The 16,733-nt window shown below is 39.9% G+C and overlaps 1 protein-coding gene across 3 annotated transcripts in view; it reads right to left on the bottom strand.

Moving 5' to 3' along the window:
• Nucleotides 1-15,886, bottom strand: part of OLFM1 (olfactomedin 1) — a 240,516-nt gene extending 224,630 nt beyond the window's left edge. Inside the window, exon 1 of one of the 3 annotated variants that reach the window (XR_008915365.1) lies at nucleotides 15,248-15,769. Coding sequence is in view for 2 of the 3 variants with exons in the window: in XM_001366037.5 (XP_001366074.1) it covers nucleotides 15,248-15,343 (96 nt within the window). In the remaining variant the exon portion in view is untranslated. Of the gene's footprint in view, nucleotides 1-15,247 lie in introns of all 3 variants that reach the window. The other 2 variants (XM_001366037.5, XM_007475264.3) reach the window with 2 other exon arrangements.
• Nucleotides 15,887-16,733: the final 847 nt, after the last annotated feature.

Here is a 16,733-nt window from a genome sequence, read left to right as displayed (position 1 = left end):
ACTCAGATAAACAAAACTAAGCAATTTCTTGCTTAATTATGAATGTGATTCTGGCAAGCACAGTATGTTCAGGATTGAAAGCAGAATTCCATTTGTTGGGGAATGGTGCCATCTTCCAGTGTAAACTGGCATTACAGCCTATATTGTTTGGTCTCAGTCATAAAAAATCTTGACTGAATTTTAAAGGTAGGTAGCTCAGTGAATCTCACAGACACTCCCTCATCTTCTTTCATTTAAAGAACTCTAACAAAGAAAGCTAGGCCTGGAGAAACACTCTTGACCTGTAGCTTCAAAGATCTGTGGCAACCACTTCGGATCATTTTCAAATCTTCCCCAGCAGAAAATGGGCATCATTACACTCCCTCAATACAGAACAATAATGGCCTTAATCCTTTTGGATCAGTTTGGGTGTTTCCCATCTGACTTGTAGCCAATAAATCAAAACAAACACTGAGTACCTATTTTGGGTACCTGCAAACCTGAGGTCTGAGTATGTAAGAAGTAGATATAGAAACAATATGTTACAGGGCAAGGATGGAATTTATCATAGTAAAATAGGTTTAAAACTGGAAGAGACCTTGGAGATCAGTTAATTCAAGCCTTTCATTTTATAGATGAAGGAACTAAAGTGTAGAGATAATAGATTATTTGCCCAAAGTCACCCAGATTATGATAGGTTTAATCATGAAGATGTGGATTCAAGTGCCACCTTTGACACTGGCTGTGTGAACCAGCATTAAACTACTTAATCCTTTTCTGCTTCTGGCAATACCGTAGGACTTGCCAGTTAAGTCAGAGAGGGGTTATCACCTGTATTAGTGTAATGAATTCCCATAGGAGGAGTCTCTCAGACTGACAAAATCACAGATATTTCATGTATTTTGTTCCAGATTCTATATTAAGCTATGAAGTTTATTGGGAACTCAAAGTGGGAAGAGTTGAATGAGGATGGGAAAAGAATATTCTTTAGCACAAAGATATTAACATTTCCAAATTATTTTCTCTTAATGGGGGAATGGAGAATAAACTTTACAAAATTTTCAGAATATTTGTTTTATTGAATAGGAAAAAAATATAATTCCTCATGCTCCCAGAGATGAGATCCTTTGAGATTTAACTCCCAGATAATCGGGGCTTTTGAAGTTTTTCCCTTTTAAGAAAAACAAAAACAAAAATGTCCTCCTGACTTTGACTTATAAGTTTCTTGATGGCTGAGACTATATCGCTTTTGACTTTGTAATTGTAGTGTCTAGCACTACATTTGGCATATAGTAGGCTCTTAATAAACTTTTGATTGATAGAAGTGTTTGTGATTTTGTCATATAGATCATGTCCCATAAGAATTTAGAATTGCTCCTACAGTCTAGGGGGGTTTACTTAGCTAAGGTTTTCAGTGAAGTTCATACATTTAGAGAAACATTCAACAGCAGTGTTTATCCAGAATAAGAAAGATTCTTCAGACAACTCATTAATGGGATAGAACAACAGCTAACAAGGTGATTGCTAAACTGGCTGTCCTTTTCTTAGAGAGAAAGCTAGATCAAGGTGTATTCCTGAGTTGGTTGAGATCCTCTTTTCATGGAGTTCTGCACTGCTGTTATTTTGACTTAAAAAATAAGCATTGTCTCTCTCACACTCTCTCTGTCTCTGCCTCTGTCTCTCTCTCACCTTTTCCGTCCCTTGGTCTGTCCTCCTTCTTTCTTGTCCTTCCTGTACATACAAGCATATATGCACATACATATATTAAATACATATACACACATGTGAAATTTGGTCTAGGAAATCACAGGTGGCTGATTGTCAAAGGGGGCTGCTATAGAGGGCCTTGGGACATTTGCTTTTAAAGCAAAGCTAGCATGGAGAAGGTTCATTACCTCCAGGCCTAGGCTAATAGTCTCATTATTACAATGAAAAAGAATCAAATAGATAATCATTCATAACACCTCAAGGTAAGACAGACTAATGCCCTCTAATGCAATTAGAAGTGTCAGCAGAGAAGCTAGCAGCAAATTCAATCTGATTTGGAAGGATACAAAGTACCTTTAAAAGCAAATGAGGGCTCTTTGTAAAATGAAGGAAACTGGATTATGGGTTCTGTGGTGTCTACCAATACCCAGCACACCTAAAGAAATTTAAATAGAAACCTAAAGTTCTCCTGCACTCAACAAGGTTTACTTCTCTCTTTACAGATCAAAGACTCCCTCACTCCCACTAAAATACAGTCAAAAAAGTTTTTTATTTAAAAAAGGGGGGCAGCTAGGTGGCTCAGTGGGTTGAGAGTCAAGTCTAGAGATGGGAGGTCCTGGGTTCAAATTTGGCCACAGACACCTCCTAGCTGGGTGACCCTGGGCAAGTCACTTAACCCCAATTGCCTAGCCCTTACGGCTCTTCTGCCTTGGAATCAATACACAGTATTGATTCTAAGATGGAAAGTAAGGGGTTAAAAAACACACACAGAGTCCAGAAAACCAAAGCTATTAGGCAAAATTCAATGGCTGAGATGGTGATGCAGCAAAGCACTGTGGAGTGCTTAGCCGTGTTGGAGCACAAAAGACAACACGGCCATCCAATGCAGCTGAGGAAGTCTCCAGGTGTAACGACTTTTCGTGCCAATGGACCCAGGCTTCCAACACCAAGAGAGTGGGACTGTCTCTGTGCATTGACTTTTCCACTTGAATCTTCATGCACAAGTGTCTTTGTGCACAAAAACGCACAAAGACAATTGTCATCCTCAGTTACCGAGAGACTACTACTATATATATCCCAACAGAACAGGGTGGAGTGAGGAGTCAGGGTCTGGAGAGTGTCAGAAGAAGATAAATGGTGGGGGTGAAGAGGAAAGAGGGAGGCTTTTCCTGGGGATAGATTGATTTCCTTCCTACTTTGCCTAGCATTCACTCTATAGTCCTTTGATTTATTAATAGTTATAAATATTTCCCAAGTAGCTCCAGCACTGCAGACTAGCCAAGGAGTATTGAGAGCTCTCTCTCCTCTGGGGATCTGATTATTTCTCAGCTAATAAAAGGTAATGAGGAGGAGGGGTTGTAACTCAGAATTTAAGCTTTTATGCAATCACAGGTAGGGTAATGCATTGGGAAGAATCCACCAGACTTCTGCCGAATGCCTCTCCCTTTCTAGGCTTTAGTAATCTCATCTTCAAAGGAAGGCAACCCTGTCGAACTCTAAGGACATTCCATGAGATGTATTTATAAGTCATCACAAACCTTTTTGTTTTCTGAGGCTTATTAGTTCTTGAAGAAAAAAATAAACATATTATGACAATAAAGTTGATGAACATGGTATTAACACAAATGAGAGGAAGATTGAAACCTTTCAATCTACCAAGAAGATAGAAGTCAAACCATTGGTACCCCGCCCGAATATCTCCAAAGGGAAACAGGTGGAAGAGGAGATTGTGGCATAATAGAGGATCTACCTTGGAGTTAGGAAAACCTAGGTTTCAAGTCTTGCTTGCCTCTAACACATTCTCACCCTGGGAGGTAAGTCACTTATCCTCTTAGAGAACCAGATAAATCTCAAAAACCTAAAATACTGACCATTTGCACATAGGCATGGGCAGAAATAAGAAACTGAACATATGGACAATAAAACTGCTTTCCACCTAAGAGTACAGAATACACTCAAAATTCTATACAAGAAAAATCAGTTCTCTTTGACGGCTTGCAATCTAAGGACCAATTTTCTAAATCATTTTCCCCTACATTGGTACTAAAGAGTTACCAGAAGAGGCAGCTAAGTGACTCAATGAATAGAGCTAGGCCTGGAGATTGGAGGTGCTGGGTTCAAATTTGGCCTCAGACACTTCCTAGCTATATGACCATGGGCAAGTCGCTTAATTCCACTTGTGGAGATTTTACCACTTTTCTACCTTAGAACAAATATTGATTCCAAGACAGAAGGCAGGGTTTTAAAAACATTGTTACCAGATTCAGTGGTAATAAAAATGATGAAATATCCCATTTTTGTAGAGATTTACAGTTTTCCACAAGCTTTCACACATTCTTTACAACAACTCTATGAGGGAAACAGGTCAATATTCCTCTTATTTTGCAGATGAAGAAACTGAGCCCTACAAGGGAGTCAGTATTCTGATGGGCTCTTTCCATTATGCAACACTGCCTCTCTAGGCGTTTCAATTTTGGATCCCTAATTTGAATATATTCAGAAAGTACACATTAACATGAGTGTTTTTTAAAGTGAAAGGTGACATGATCACTAAGTAATAGAACTGATTGGAAATGCCAGGTTTTCTAATTCCTAGTCTAGATGAAGCATCCCATTGTTGAGTAGCTTTTAATAATTAAAAAGATCTTCTTATGTTAACCTGAAATCTATCTCCTTGTAACTTTTCTTTGCAGCCACAGGGATTAAATCTTCCCCCCTTTCCCCATGACAGACCTTCATATATTTGAATAGAGCAATTATGTTCCATTTCTCCTTTGTGTTTTCTTTTCTAGGCTAAATATCCACGATTCCTTTGATCTATCCTTTGATGACATGATTTTGAATCCTAGTCTTTATCCCAAGTCTCCCACTCTCTGGTCAGGGGCCAATCTGTCAATGCTAAAATGTGACACCAGGAAGAGTAGAGCATAATATTCTACATGGTGTCTGAACAGCACAGAATAAACCAAGGAGACCACTGGACATCACTTGAACACTAATGTTATCTTAAATTGCATTAAGAGGATGATAAGTTTTTGTTTTCTTTTTTTCCTTTTTAAGGAATCATATCAATCATATGCTAATGAGGGAGGAGGGAAAGCAGTGTGGAAAAACACTAGAACTGATGGAAAAGAGTCCAACTAAATTAACAGCAAAGAGGCAATGTGTTTTTTGATTAAATAATTGATTAATTCATACTAAAACCAAAGTACAAACTGTACAATAGTATAAACATACAGTAATACAAAACTACAAGTGTTCCTAAGACCTTTGAGAATCCCTGAGTGAGTACAAAGAGAGCAGCAGTATACACATTAAAAAATGTTTTAAAGATCTTGTGACCTTAAGGTTATAGTAGTTTCTGTTTTTAAAACAAGCTTCCACAGCAGCCTTCTCTCTCCAGGTACTCCGCTGCCTTAAGAACTGTACTCTTCTGCCTTCCTGCCTTGACTCACATGGCTCTCTATCTCTGGAACATTAGTACCAATCACTGTTTCCTATTCACCTGTTGAAATCCTACCCATTTTTTAGAGCAATGGTATCAAATTCAGAAACAGGGATCACTAAATTATACATTAGGATCCCTGTGGGTGGGATATTGGTTTAGAAAAAACCATATATTGACATTATCTATGTCCTATTAAATTTTTTATGAATTTTGTTAAATATTTACCATTTACATTTTAATATGATTCAGGTACCACTCAAGAATTATGGCCCTAATTTAATACCACTACTTTATTTTTCTTAAATCCTTACTTTCTATCTTAGTAACAGTTCTAGACAGAAGAGTAGCAAGGACTAATTAATTGGAGTTAAGTGACTTGCTCAGGGTCACACAGCTAGAAAGTTTCTGAAGTCAAATTTGAACCCAGGTCCTCTCTACTAAGCTGCCCAGCTGCCCCAAAACCTCCACTTTAGAGGTAGGGGTATTTTGAGGTTCAAATGGTATAAAGGGTGTAAAACACTTTGCAAACCTTAAAGCTACTTAAATTCCAGTTGTTATCATTATTGGCCTGTAGTCATCAGACCTCCAATCTGTTGAAGACTTCATTCCCAAAGCTTTCTATTGCCCTCCTGTTGAATTCAAGCCTTGTTTATAGGCAACATAATAATATGCTGACAAATGTTTAATCATTGAGCTCTCCCCTGCAAAATAAATTCATACATATTTTAAATATAATTTGCATTACTAAGTCATTGTTATATTATTACATGTTATATATAATATTAACATGTTATTGTTTAGAAAATAACAAAACTAAAAATAATTTGAAGCAATTGCCCATTTCTGTGGTATAAATGCTCACACTGAAAATTTAATAAATTTTCTGCTCCTCTCAAAGCCTATTTAGATATGGCTCCAACACATCTCTGTTTGGAGACCAATTCAAATGTTACCTCCTCCACAAAGCCTTCTGTGATTTGCCCTGTTCAGGAATCAAGTCGACAAAGACTTACTATGCATGTACTATGGGCAAGGTAGAAGAGATGCAAAACCAAAAAGCAACCCCTTCCATTCATGACCTGCAGGATACTACTGCAGGATACAAAATGGATATAGGTAATATAATACAAGATGATTTCAAGTGGGAGAGAAACTACTAACTGAGCTGGGGTAGGAAAGGCCCCTCAAACCACCTAAAGATTCTAAGAGTTGGAGGTGAATACTTCATATCTCCCCAGTGCACTTACCATCAATTGTTTTTATATTCTACTTATGTTTGTGGGAGTTGGGGTAGTTGGGGAGTTGTTGGGTCCTATTTAAACTTCACTTAGGATGGTGAGAATGTTTTAATAGGCACTTAATCAATATTTCTTGATTGAGTGATAGATGCTTCATCAGGTTATAACTTCATTGTTCTCCTTTCCTCCCAATACTTAGCCAGGTATGACTGTGAATCTTAGACAGTAAAGCCCGGATCCTATATTCCAGGAGGAGCAGGTGCAGTCAAATAATCAGAAGTCAGTTCTAGGAATACTAAATTCTTGGAAACATAATCATTTAACCTAAACCATTTGCCCAGGAGAGTCCTCTGAGTCATGCTAGATTCTCTAAACATTCTGGAATACCACAAAAGCACCAGAATTATTTCCAGGAGAGGTTTCTAGGATTCTGACTTCCTTTCTCCAATTCTCTATCACCCATGAATGCTATAATTTTCCTATTTGTAAAATGAGGGGGTTGGATCAGATGATCTCTAGAGGGGCCTTCCAATCTGACATTCCATGTTCTAAAGTCTCTTCCAATCTGACATTCTAAATTCCAAGATGCCTTCCAACCCTGACAGGCTTTTTAAAAGATCTCCTTTGGCTCTGACATTCTATGTTCTAAAAAACCTTTCTAGCTCTAATATTCTGTGTCCCAAAGGCCCTTCCAGCTCTGAAAATCTATTTTCTAGCCCACAGTCTCTTCCAACAAGAGTCTTCTATGAGCAGCCTCTAAGGAAAGTAGAAAAGCACTATGAACTTAATCCCTTTCCCTGTCACCATGCTTTTAGAACCAATCACACCAAGACAGGTACTTGAAGGATGTTCTCAAAGGCAAAGTTCTCCTTTGAACTTTTAACCAGATAACTCATTTTGCATTGAAACAATGGAGAATCTTCTGTTTTCTCTCATCTCTCCTTAGGACTCTCTAATCTCTCAGCTTGTTTGCTAGTGTTGTACAAAGATCAAAAAGGACACCATGAATTTATAACTCAAACACCGACTTCAACATGTTACAAGTGAATTTTTTGTTAGATAAGCATATTGGCAGAGCCCCATCTCTGAAACATTATTGAAACAATAGGATCCCATTGTCACTAAGAACTCTGCATCATGCTTCTGTAACATGATACTTTCATATGCTCTTAGAACAAGCAAACAATAGAGCCTGTAAGAAATTCTCACCTAGACTAATTGAAGACAACCCCTTGCATTTGAATAGTGCTTTATTATTGGGACAGTATCTATCTATCTATCTATCTATCTATCTATCTATCTATCTATCTATCTATCTATCTATCTATCTACCTGTCTGTCTGTCTGTCTGTCTGTCCATCTGCCTGCCTGTCTGCCTATCTATTACATATATAGGTATATGATTATACTATGTATTCTCATCAAAGCCTCAAAACAAGTGCATACTTCAATGATCATACTTAAATAATTATACTTAAAGCAATTATTGTCCATTTTGCAGATAAGATTCAATTAAGGCTCAGAGGGGATAACTGTCTTGCCTAAAGTCACGAGACTAATATTTTAAAGGAACAGAACTCAGTTGTCCTGAATCCCAGTTCAGTGCTCTTCCTGATACCACAAATGCCTCCTCAAAACTAAATAAATATGTCTTTCATCTAGAAAGCACTAAGGATGGCAATTAGAACAATTCCATTGCCAAATAATTTTCTTTACTGTGGAATCATTATCTTCACTGTTATGTTTTGAATGCTATGCCAAGTGCAGTAAATGAGATCATTGGAATTATGGGTACTTCAGAAAGTTTGCAGGCACAGAGACAAAAGCTCTATTTGATTACAGAAACTATTGCTTCTTACCCTAGGGTCATGGGAAACTGTGCTTTATCTAAAATCCCAGGCTCCCAAGAAGAGGCCAATCAAGTGAAGTGTCTATAGAAAGAATTCAGGGGCATGGAATTTTAGGGTTGAGACAAAGGGATGGACTAAATCTTTAAAGTCTCTCCCAGTTCTCAACTGGTATCATTTTGCCATTTGGGAAACAGAGGACTTGGGGTTACTCTGCTAGTAAATAGTAGAGTGAAGTAAGAAGGTAACTGTCCTCATTCTCCCCTAGTTTTTCTTTCTACCACAATGGACATTTGGGTTGTTATCAAGTTTCAAGGTCAACCACAAGAAAAGGATTTGGGTATTCCACAAGACATCCCAGGGAAAACAGTTCCCAAAGATATTTCCAAAAAGGTCAGATTTATTCAGTGTGTATCAGCTGCCTCATTTTGGCCAGTTTCTAAGTGTACTAAAACTGTTTGCTTCCCTCTTTGCTGTCTCTGACCTCTCCTGCTCATTTCACAGCACTTCAAGCACATGCTGTGTTCCTCAAAGGCAAAATAACAAATGGGAAAAGGAATGTTTTCATTTTCCATCTTCTCTTCCCTCCTTCTAGGTCCCCATTGCCCCCCCCCCAACTACAGTCCAAACCACATTCATGTTGGGGAATAAATTCACCAGTTGTTGTGACCTCATGGTTAGTGGTTTCAAAGTTGTGAACATCATTCAGGACTGAAAATTGGCTTCTCTGACTGTCAAGGCAGCTTACATTTGCCATGGATCTAATTCAGTTTAGCTAGTAATTAGTTTTGTATTACTTTACACGGTAATGTTAATACTGATTACAAGGCCTGATAACTTTAGCAATAAATACAACCCAAGGCAGAAAATTACCTTTCTTTTTATTGGTGAAGGCTGAAGTTAGTGGAATGAGACACAAATTGCTTTATGAGATGAAGCAGCTGCCTCATGCTGCAGATTTACAATTTAATACCCCCACTGTCACTGTAGCTTTGCAGTTAGGGCTATCTCCAGCTGCTTAGTACTGTCCAGCCACAAGTACTTCCTTAAGCCCTTAAAACTAACTGCTTACTTAAGTCCAAAGACACTAAAATGCCTATTAAAGGCTGAACTTAGAAAAGCTTCCCACCTCAACCTGACCTCCCTGTTGTCTGGTACTAAATATTCATTCATATCTCATTCTACCATGAACTTCCTCCTTCAGATGTCATGCTCACAAGGCACCCCACTGAACACAGAAGAATTCCTAGACCGTACTATGCATAGTTCATGGAAAATCCCCCACCTTGGATGATTTGATCCAGTTGAATTCAATTCAACCATATTTCCTGAGCAAACTCTACTGGGCACAAGGAGCCATGTGAGGCCGTTGAAATGTAAAGATAAAAAAATTAAAGGTTTTGTATTCACAGGGAAGTATATATCCATAACAGGGACAGTATGATGGGGGCAAGGGAAAGATCCAAAGTAATTACTCCAGAAAAATTTGAGGAGAGAATACTTTTAAATGGGAGAATCATGGAAGGCTTCATGGAGGAGGTAACCTCTGAACAGAGCCTCAGAGAAAGAGAAGATAGATTCTTAAGGACAAAGATAAAAATAGGGTACATACCAGACCTAGAAAGCTATTGTGTGTGAATGGCCATAAGCATGGTATAGCGTGTTGAATTAGGAAAACAGTGAATTGGTCAGTTAGATTGGAGGGCAAAGAGGATGGCAATTTAGCATAAGGTAATTAATGTAAGAAGAAAGCATATTCTATTCCATTACAATATTTTAGATTTTCTTTGTTTTAGGATCACCTTCATTTCCAAAACTATTCTTCCCTTTTCCCCTTCCCTTTGAGTTATTTTTTTTGTAATAAAAAGTTTTCAAAAGGGCCAAAAAAGCAGTTCAACAAAACTAATCCATCTATCAACCAAGTCTGGCAGTATATGATAGTTCCTTTCCTTTGTTAGGAAGGAAGAGAAATGCACTTTCCTGTCTCTTAATGGGGGATAAGCTTAGTCATCATAATTATACAGCATTTCATTTTTGTTTGCATATTATTGCTTTGTTCAAGAGACTGTTTTATGTGATATGTAAACTGGGAAGGGAAGAAAGATTAACATGGTTCTGTTTTGAGTCCAATAAGAGGCACAACAATATGTGAGGCACTGTTCCTGTTCTCCTGGAGACTGTTGCCTAGTTCTACTTCACAGGGAAAGAGAAAGAGTAATAATAGCTCATGCTTTTATAGCACTCTCCTTAGAATAATTTTGGGAGGTAGGTAGTGTAATTGCTATCCCCATTTTATAGTTGAGAAAACTGAAACTGATAAAGGAAGTGACTTTCTCAGCTTGTAAATCTTGGAGGTGGCTTGACTTTCCTTATCCCGAGTCTACTTTCTTTTTACTGTAATGGGCTATAGGACTGTGAGGGACCTTAAAGATCATCTCCTATGACAGGTGAAAAAAACAAGGTCTAGAGATGGAGGGCAACTTGTCAAGGTTATATAACTAGTGAAAAGCAATGCAGTATTTTAACCCAGTATTTTTAATTCACGGTCAATATTCTTATCACTATATGAATATACAAGATCTTACACATAGTAGGTATTCTGCAATATATAATGACTAATGGATTTGCTCAGAGTAACTTCCATTGTCCAGAAAATAGATAGGTGGTGCAATTATAATAATAAGGCCAATGAGACTGCCTGAATACTGCAAGCAGCATTTATCAACTAAAGACAAAATTAGTATATTAACAAAGGGGTTGTCTTCATATTGGCAAGGCAGCTCCATACTCTAAAGAAGAGAAGACTTGTCCCTAGATGCAGGGGATTCTGAGAGGCATGGGAATAATGGTTACTGCCTTCAATATCTGAAGTACTATTGGGTGGAAAAGAGATTTAAATTGTACTGTTTAGACTCAGGAGACAGAACTAGAAGAAATGAGGAAGCAACTCATGTGGAGAAGAGGCCAGAAGACCCAAGCAACTGCCACCCACAGGCCAGGTAAACCAGCTTGGTTGAAGTAGCAAGGCATCCTGAGGGAAAGACACAAGGCAGAATGTACCAGGTAAGTCAAGAAACCATCACTATCTTGGCTACCATCTCCCCTCAGAGCTTGATGGAAACAGCCTGGAACCCTAAGCCTAAGATCTTTAGGAATAGCAGTGTTTTCAGCCCTATTCCTTTAGCCATCATAGTGGGAAGTAATCCTTGTGGAGATGTAGCCTGGCAATTGGTCCCACAGGTGCCACTTAAGTCCTTGGTTCTGTCAAATGAGTAAACAAGGAGCAGCTAGGTAGCTCCCTGGATAGATCACCTTGAAGTCAGGAGGACTTGCATTCAAATCTAGTTTCAGATATTTCCTAGCTGTGTGATCCTGGGTAAGTCACTTAACCCTGATTGTTCAGGCCTTGCCCTTCTGTCTTAGAACTGTTGCTAAGACAAAAAGCAAGAGTTATAAAAAATAATAGGTCAACATCAAGAACTAATATGCTTTTGTGAGTGGAAATTACATTAATGATGAGGTATTATCATCTGCTTTGCTGCTGTACCTCAAGAATCATGGAACTTTTCCATCTGACTTTCAGCTAAACCCTCCTTCAGTGTTGTCTCCCCCACTAGAATGTGAGCTCCTTAAAAGCAGGCTGTTTTACTTTTCTATTTGCATCCTCAGTGCTTAGCATAGTGCTTCACTTCATTCATTCATTCATTCATTTATTCGAATGGGTAGAAATTGCAGGAAGGCAGATTTTGGTTCAATGTATGAAAAAAGCTTCTTAACAATTCATATTTTAAAATGGAAAAGGCAATCTTGGGGGGGGAGGGGAGTTCTCCATCATTGTAGGTCTTCAATCAGTAGCTGAAGGGTCACTTTAAAGCGATTGTGGAGGTCATTCCTGTTCAGGTACTGATGGGATTAGATGGTCTCTGAGGTACCTTTTGATTTTGGGAGTTTATAATCACCAAATCTCCTACCTTGTTAAAATATTAAATGTGACAGGGGTTATTTGAAAGTTGGCCACTATCTAAGAAGCAATATTATACTTAATCAATGTGAAAACTTTTGGTATAGAAACTCCCTTCACTGATACAGATCAACAACTCTTCTATATCTTATAGTCTTTGGGAGTTGCATAGGAGCATTGAGAAAACAAGTGACCTGCTCAGAACCACATTACAAGTATATATCAGAGGAATGTTTAACAAAAGATTCAATATAGGTCTTCCTGACTGCAAGGCCAGTCTTCTACCCACTAAACAGTGTCAAATTGCATCTCAATTTTAGATCTGCCTTGAAGAGAGAAAGGAAAGAATTAATGAGCACAAGATAACTGAAAACAAAAGAACAAGCCCTCATTCATCAGTAGTGCTTTGTCTTCACTTCCCTAATCCTAGTGTTTTTCCTCTCTTATTGTCTTTGTCCCTCTCTCCCTCCCTTCCTCCCTCCCTCCTTCTCTCCATCTCTTCCTCCTTCCTTCCTCCCTTCATTCTTTCTTTCTTTCCTTCTCTTTTCTTCTCTCTCTCTCTCTCTCTCTCTCTCTCTCTCTCTCTCTCTCCTTTTCTTTTAAATTTGAGACATTGGGAATAAAAAAAGAAAGGAAAACTTCCTCAGGGTTATATTATAAGGTAGATCTTCTAAATAAGCTAAAACCAAGCTCTTTTACAAGTGACAAATTCAGGGGTGACATTCAAGGGTATATTGTCTGTCTGAACCCACCAAGAGGTAGCCAGATTTGGGGCTAGCTTCCTTTGGGGAGTAAGTTTATGAGATAATTAGAGAACTCAGGGTGGAGAGCAAATCGTTCCATCAGTTCTTCTTTCTGAGTTGAGGGGTTAAGGAGATTGTGGGGCAGACAGTTATCATTTTGTAACTAAACTATAAAGACATGAGGACCATATCATTTTAAAATATGTGTAATTGTTAAGAAATTTTTCCTTAAATTCATCCAAAAGTCCTCCCCCTGTAACTTCCACCTGTTTTTTTTTTTTTCTACCCCTTGGGCCAAGCATATTAAGCCTAATACTACTTTCAAACATCACTCCCTAATTCAAATTTTGATTTTCATGGGGTAGGATTTGAGGATCTTATAGACTTTCTTGGCAGAATCTAAAAGAAGAGAGAAAAGTAAGGCAATCATTTATATATAGCAACCCTGTCCTGGATGCCAGACTTGAAATTTTAAGGCAGAGGGAAACAATCCATTCTTTGGATCCGACCACTAGGGAACTGACCATGGTCCTGAACCCAGAAAATTCCTTTTTACCACCAGCTTGCTCCACCATCTTCTAGTTGACAACTTCAAATTTGGATTCCAATACAAATCACTAAGGGGGCAGGGGTAGAGTGGGAAAAAGAAGGGTGAATTTGGTGGCTTCATGGTGTTGGTTAGGTTTAAAATGAACTTGGTGAGAGCTCACAAGAGTGAGAAAGCACATTTGCTATCACAGAGGCACTGTCCTTAATTAAGGTTGAGTCTAAAGTTTCTCCTAGGGAAGAGAACCTTTTTGAAGAGAAGCTATTAAGATGTCCTTGAGGGAAAAGGATGATGATGATAAGAAAGTCATTATGACAGTGGATGGCTCCAAATGAGTTCAGCACATTCTGTCCTGCTAGTTTTCCCTCAACTAGTTCCTCAGGGTAAGTCACAGCCAATCACCACCAAGGAGCAGGACAAACTCAAACTGTATGAGGAGGCAGCACAACTCTGCTCAGTGACTGCAGGGAACCAAAATACTTAATCGAAGCTCATTCTCATTTCCTCCCAGAGCAGTTCTTTTTAAATATGACCCTGCTCATAGCCTGATTGCATGTGTATTAGAGAGATGGAAGGAGGGAAGGAGGAATGAAGGGAGAGAGGGAGAGAGAAAGAGAATGAGAGAGAGAGGGAAGGAGGGAGTGAGAGAGGCACCTAAGGTTTAGAAATAAAACGGACCCCCTTCTGTATGCACTTTTCATACTAAGCCCTTAAAAATACTATCTTGCCTTGGACCCATAACTCATAAATAAAGAGAGCTACTTGGCAGCCCAAGCCATAAAACCATCGACTCCCAGCATGGTACAGGCAGAGGCATTAAAGGACGTTTAAATGTCACCCTAAATCAGCACAACTACAAAAGATTTCTTGGTTGTTTTATTTACACACACGTGCCAGGTGTATATGCACATCGATCACATACACATACACACACATACAAACATTCCTCCCATTGCTATTTCACGAGATATAAAAAGGATAGGTAATGCACACAGTAGATTTACCAGATATATACACATCTAAATATCTCCCAGGTGATTATAATGGTTGGCTTGGAATGAGACACACTGATAATTACTAATATTGCATATATGCTCATCCATACAAAGCCCTGACCATTGTACCAATAACAGACCTCCTCTTCCCTACCCGCAGCCCTTTCTAGTCTTGTGTTTTAATAAGGAGAGACAATTTTCCACAGCCTTTGTCCTCACTGTCATTCATACACTAAAGAGGGGACTGAATCCACAACCAAATGAGGGTGATAGAGGATATGAGTGTGTTGGCAGATGGGGATGGTGGCCTCGGTCTGTGTTTGTGTTGGGGATGAAGGCTAGTTCTCACTGTCTCCGGAAATACCAAGGCTAGGGTTGGTGAAAGCCCTGCCCTCTTCCTCGCTTTGCTTGCCTTATGCCTGCCATGAGAACTTTTAATTGGGGAGGTGGGCGCCTTGAACACCCCCTTCTCGTTCTCCCCCGCGGATAATGGAGAAGGTGGTAAGCCCACCTGGGCAAAGCATCAGCCCTTGGGCTCTTAGTTTTCAAAAGCCTGGGTCCCAGCCCCCGCCTGCTGTTCGCTTCTTGCTCCGGGCTGGCGGAGGAAGCGGTACTCTGGCTGACCTCTAAAGCGGGCTTAGGATCCAGGGAAGGGGGAGGGGACAGGGACGGGGACAGGGGCGCAGGGGATCGGTGTCCAGCAGGCACCTGCTCCCCTACTTTCTCTGGCTTCCCAAGGGGCCGGGCGGCTCTAGCAGGAAAATGGCGTTGGAGAGACCTACTTGAGTGAGTTCAGTGCCCATCAGGATGAGGAAGAAGAGACTCAGAAGCTTGCTTGCCGGTCGCATCTCTCGCTCCCAGCTCCAACCTCCGGGCATGCGGATCCCCCGGTCCTTTGGCGGCTGCGTGAAGTCGCTCTTCTCGGCGTTACTGGCTTTTCTACGATTTTCCCTCTCTTCCTCCCTCGGTCTCTGTACTGTTCCTTTCAGAACCCAAAGAAGGCAGAGCTAGGAATCTGGTTTGCAAAGCCTCCACTTTGCATATTTATTATATCCCCAGTTTCTTCCCTCGCCTGTATCCTGGGCTAGGGCTAGCTGTTTTTTTGTTTGTTTGTTTTGTTTTGTTTTTTTCTTCCCCCTTTTCTCCCCACTCTTTCCCTTTCCTAATGGCTCCCCTGATCGCGAGGCATTTGCGAAGAGGGATGCACTGGAGCACGAAATGATGGGCTCTGTCTGCTATGCCAAAAGTTTGCTTGGAAAAGGGGGGAGGGGGCGGGGTGGCGCAGGGAGGGCACACACAAAGCGCGCGCGCACACGCGCGCGCGCACACACACACCACACACACACATATACACATACACATACACACCCGGGAGGTAGCAGCTGGAAGGGATGGAGGCTGAAACAGGATGTGACATCAGAAAGGCGGGGGAAATTTAACTCAATTCATCCAGGCAGCGGAGCAGGGAAAGTGATAGAAGAGAGAAATCAGCATCATTTTCTTTGCAGTGGGTGGGAGCAGGTATATTGGGAAAGAGATCCAGAAACTCTGAGGGAGAGGAGGAATAAGACTTGGTTGCGCTACAGCTCCAGGCTCCCAGGACCTGAAATCAGGGAAGTCTAGGGGCAAGCCATAGGTTGATGAGTAATGGGAATTTAACGATCTATGGGGTGGGGCTCTGCAAACGATAAGTATCCAAATTTAGGTTTCCCCAAGAGATTTACAGTTGACACTTTTAACGGTGCCTGGTGTATAGTAGATCAAATCACATAGAATGTCAGAACTGCAAGGAGACCTGAGAAACCATCTTGTCCAAACAACTAATTCTAAGGGGATCGAATGAGATCATACATATGAAGCAATTTGTAACTTTAAAGCCATCTAAAGGCTTATCTATTCTTGTAGGTGGAGAATAGGAGACCCATAGAGGAAAGTAACTTGTCCAAGGCCACATAAGAAGTTAGTTAAGGTATTAAGACAAAAACTCAAGTCTCTTGTCCCCCAGTTCAATGAATGATTTATTTTATTTGTATAGCACTTTGAGGTTTGCAAAGCACATTATGTGCATGCAATAGCTAACACTATAGTATAGTACATAGGTGCCAGATGCTTTTTATAAATATCATCTCATTTGATTGTCACAACAATCCTATAAAGTAGGTACCTCTTGGGCAGCTAGGTAGCAAAGTAGAAGACTTACCTTCAGGAGTTCAAATCTACTACAATGGATGATTGATAATGAGGATTGCTTGATAGATGAATGAAGAA

Source organism: Monodelphis domestica, chromosome 1 (genome assembly GCF_027887165.1).
Source record: "Monodelphis domestica isolate mMonDom1 chromosome 1, mMonDom1.pri, whole genome shotgun sequence".
In the NCBI taxonomy this organism is placed as follows: domain Eukaryota; kingdom Metazoa; phylum Chordata; class Mammalia; order Didelphimorphia; family Didelphidae; genus Monodelphis; species Monodelphis domestica.
Note: the sequence above shows the minus strand (reverse complement) of the source record. Positions and strands in the feature narration are given on the sequence as shown.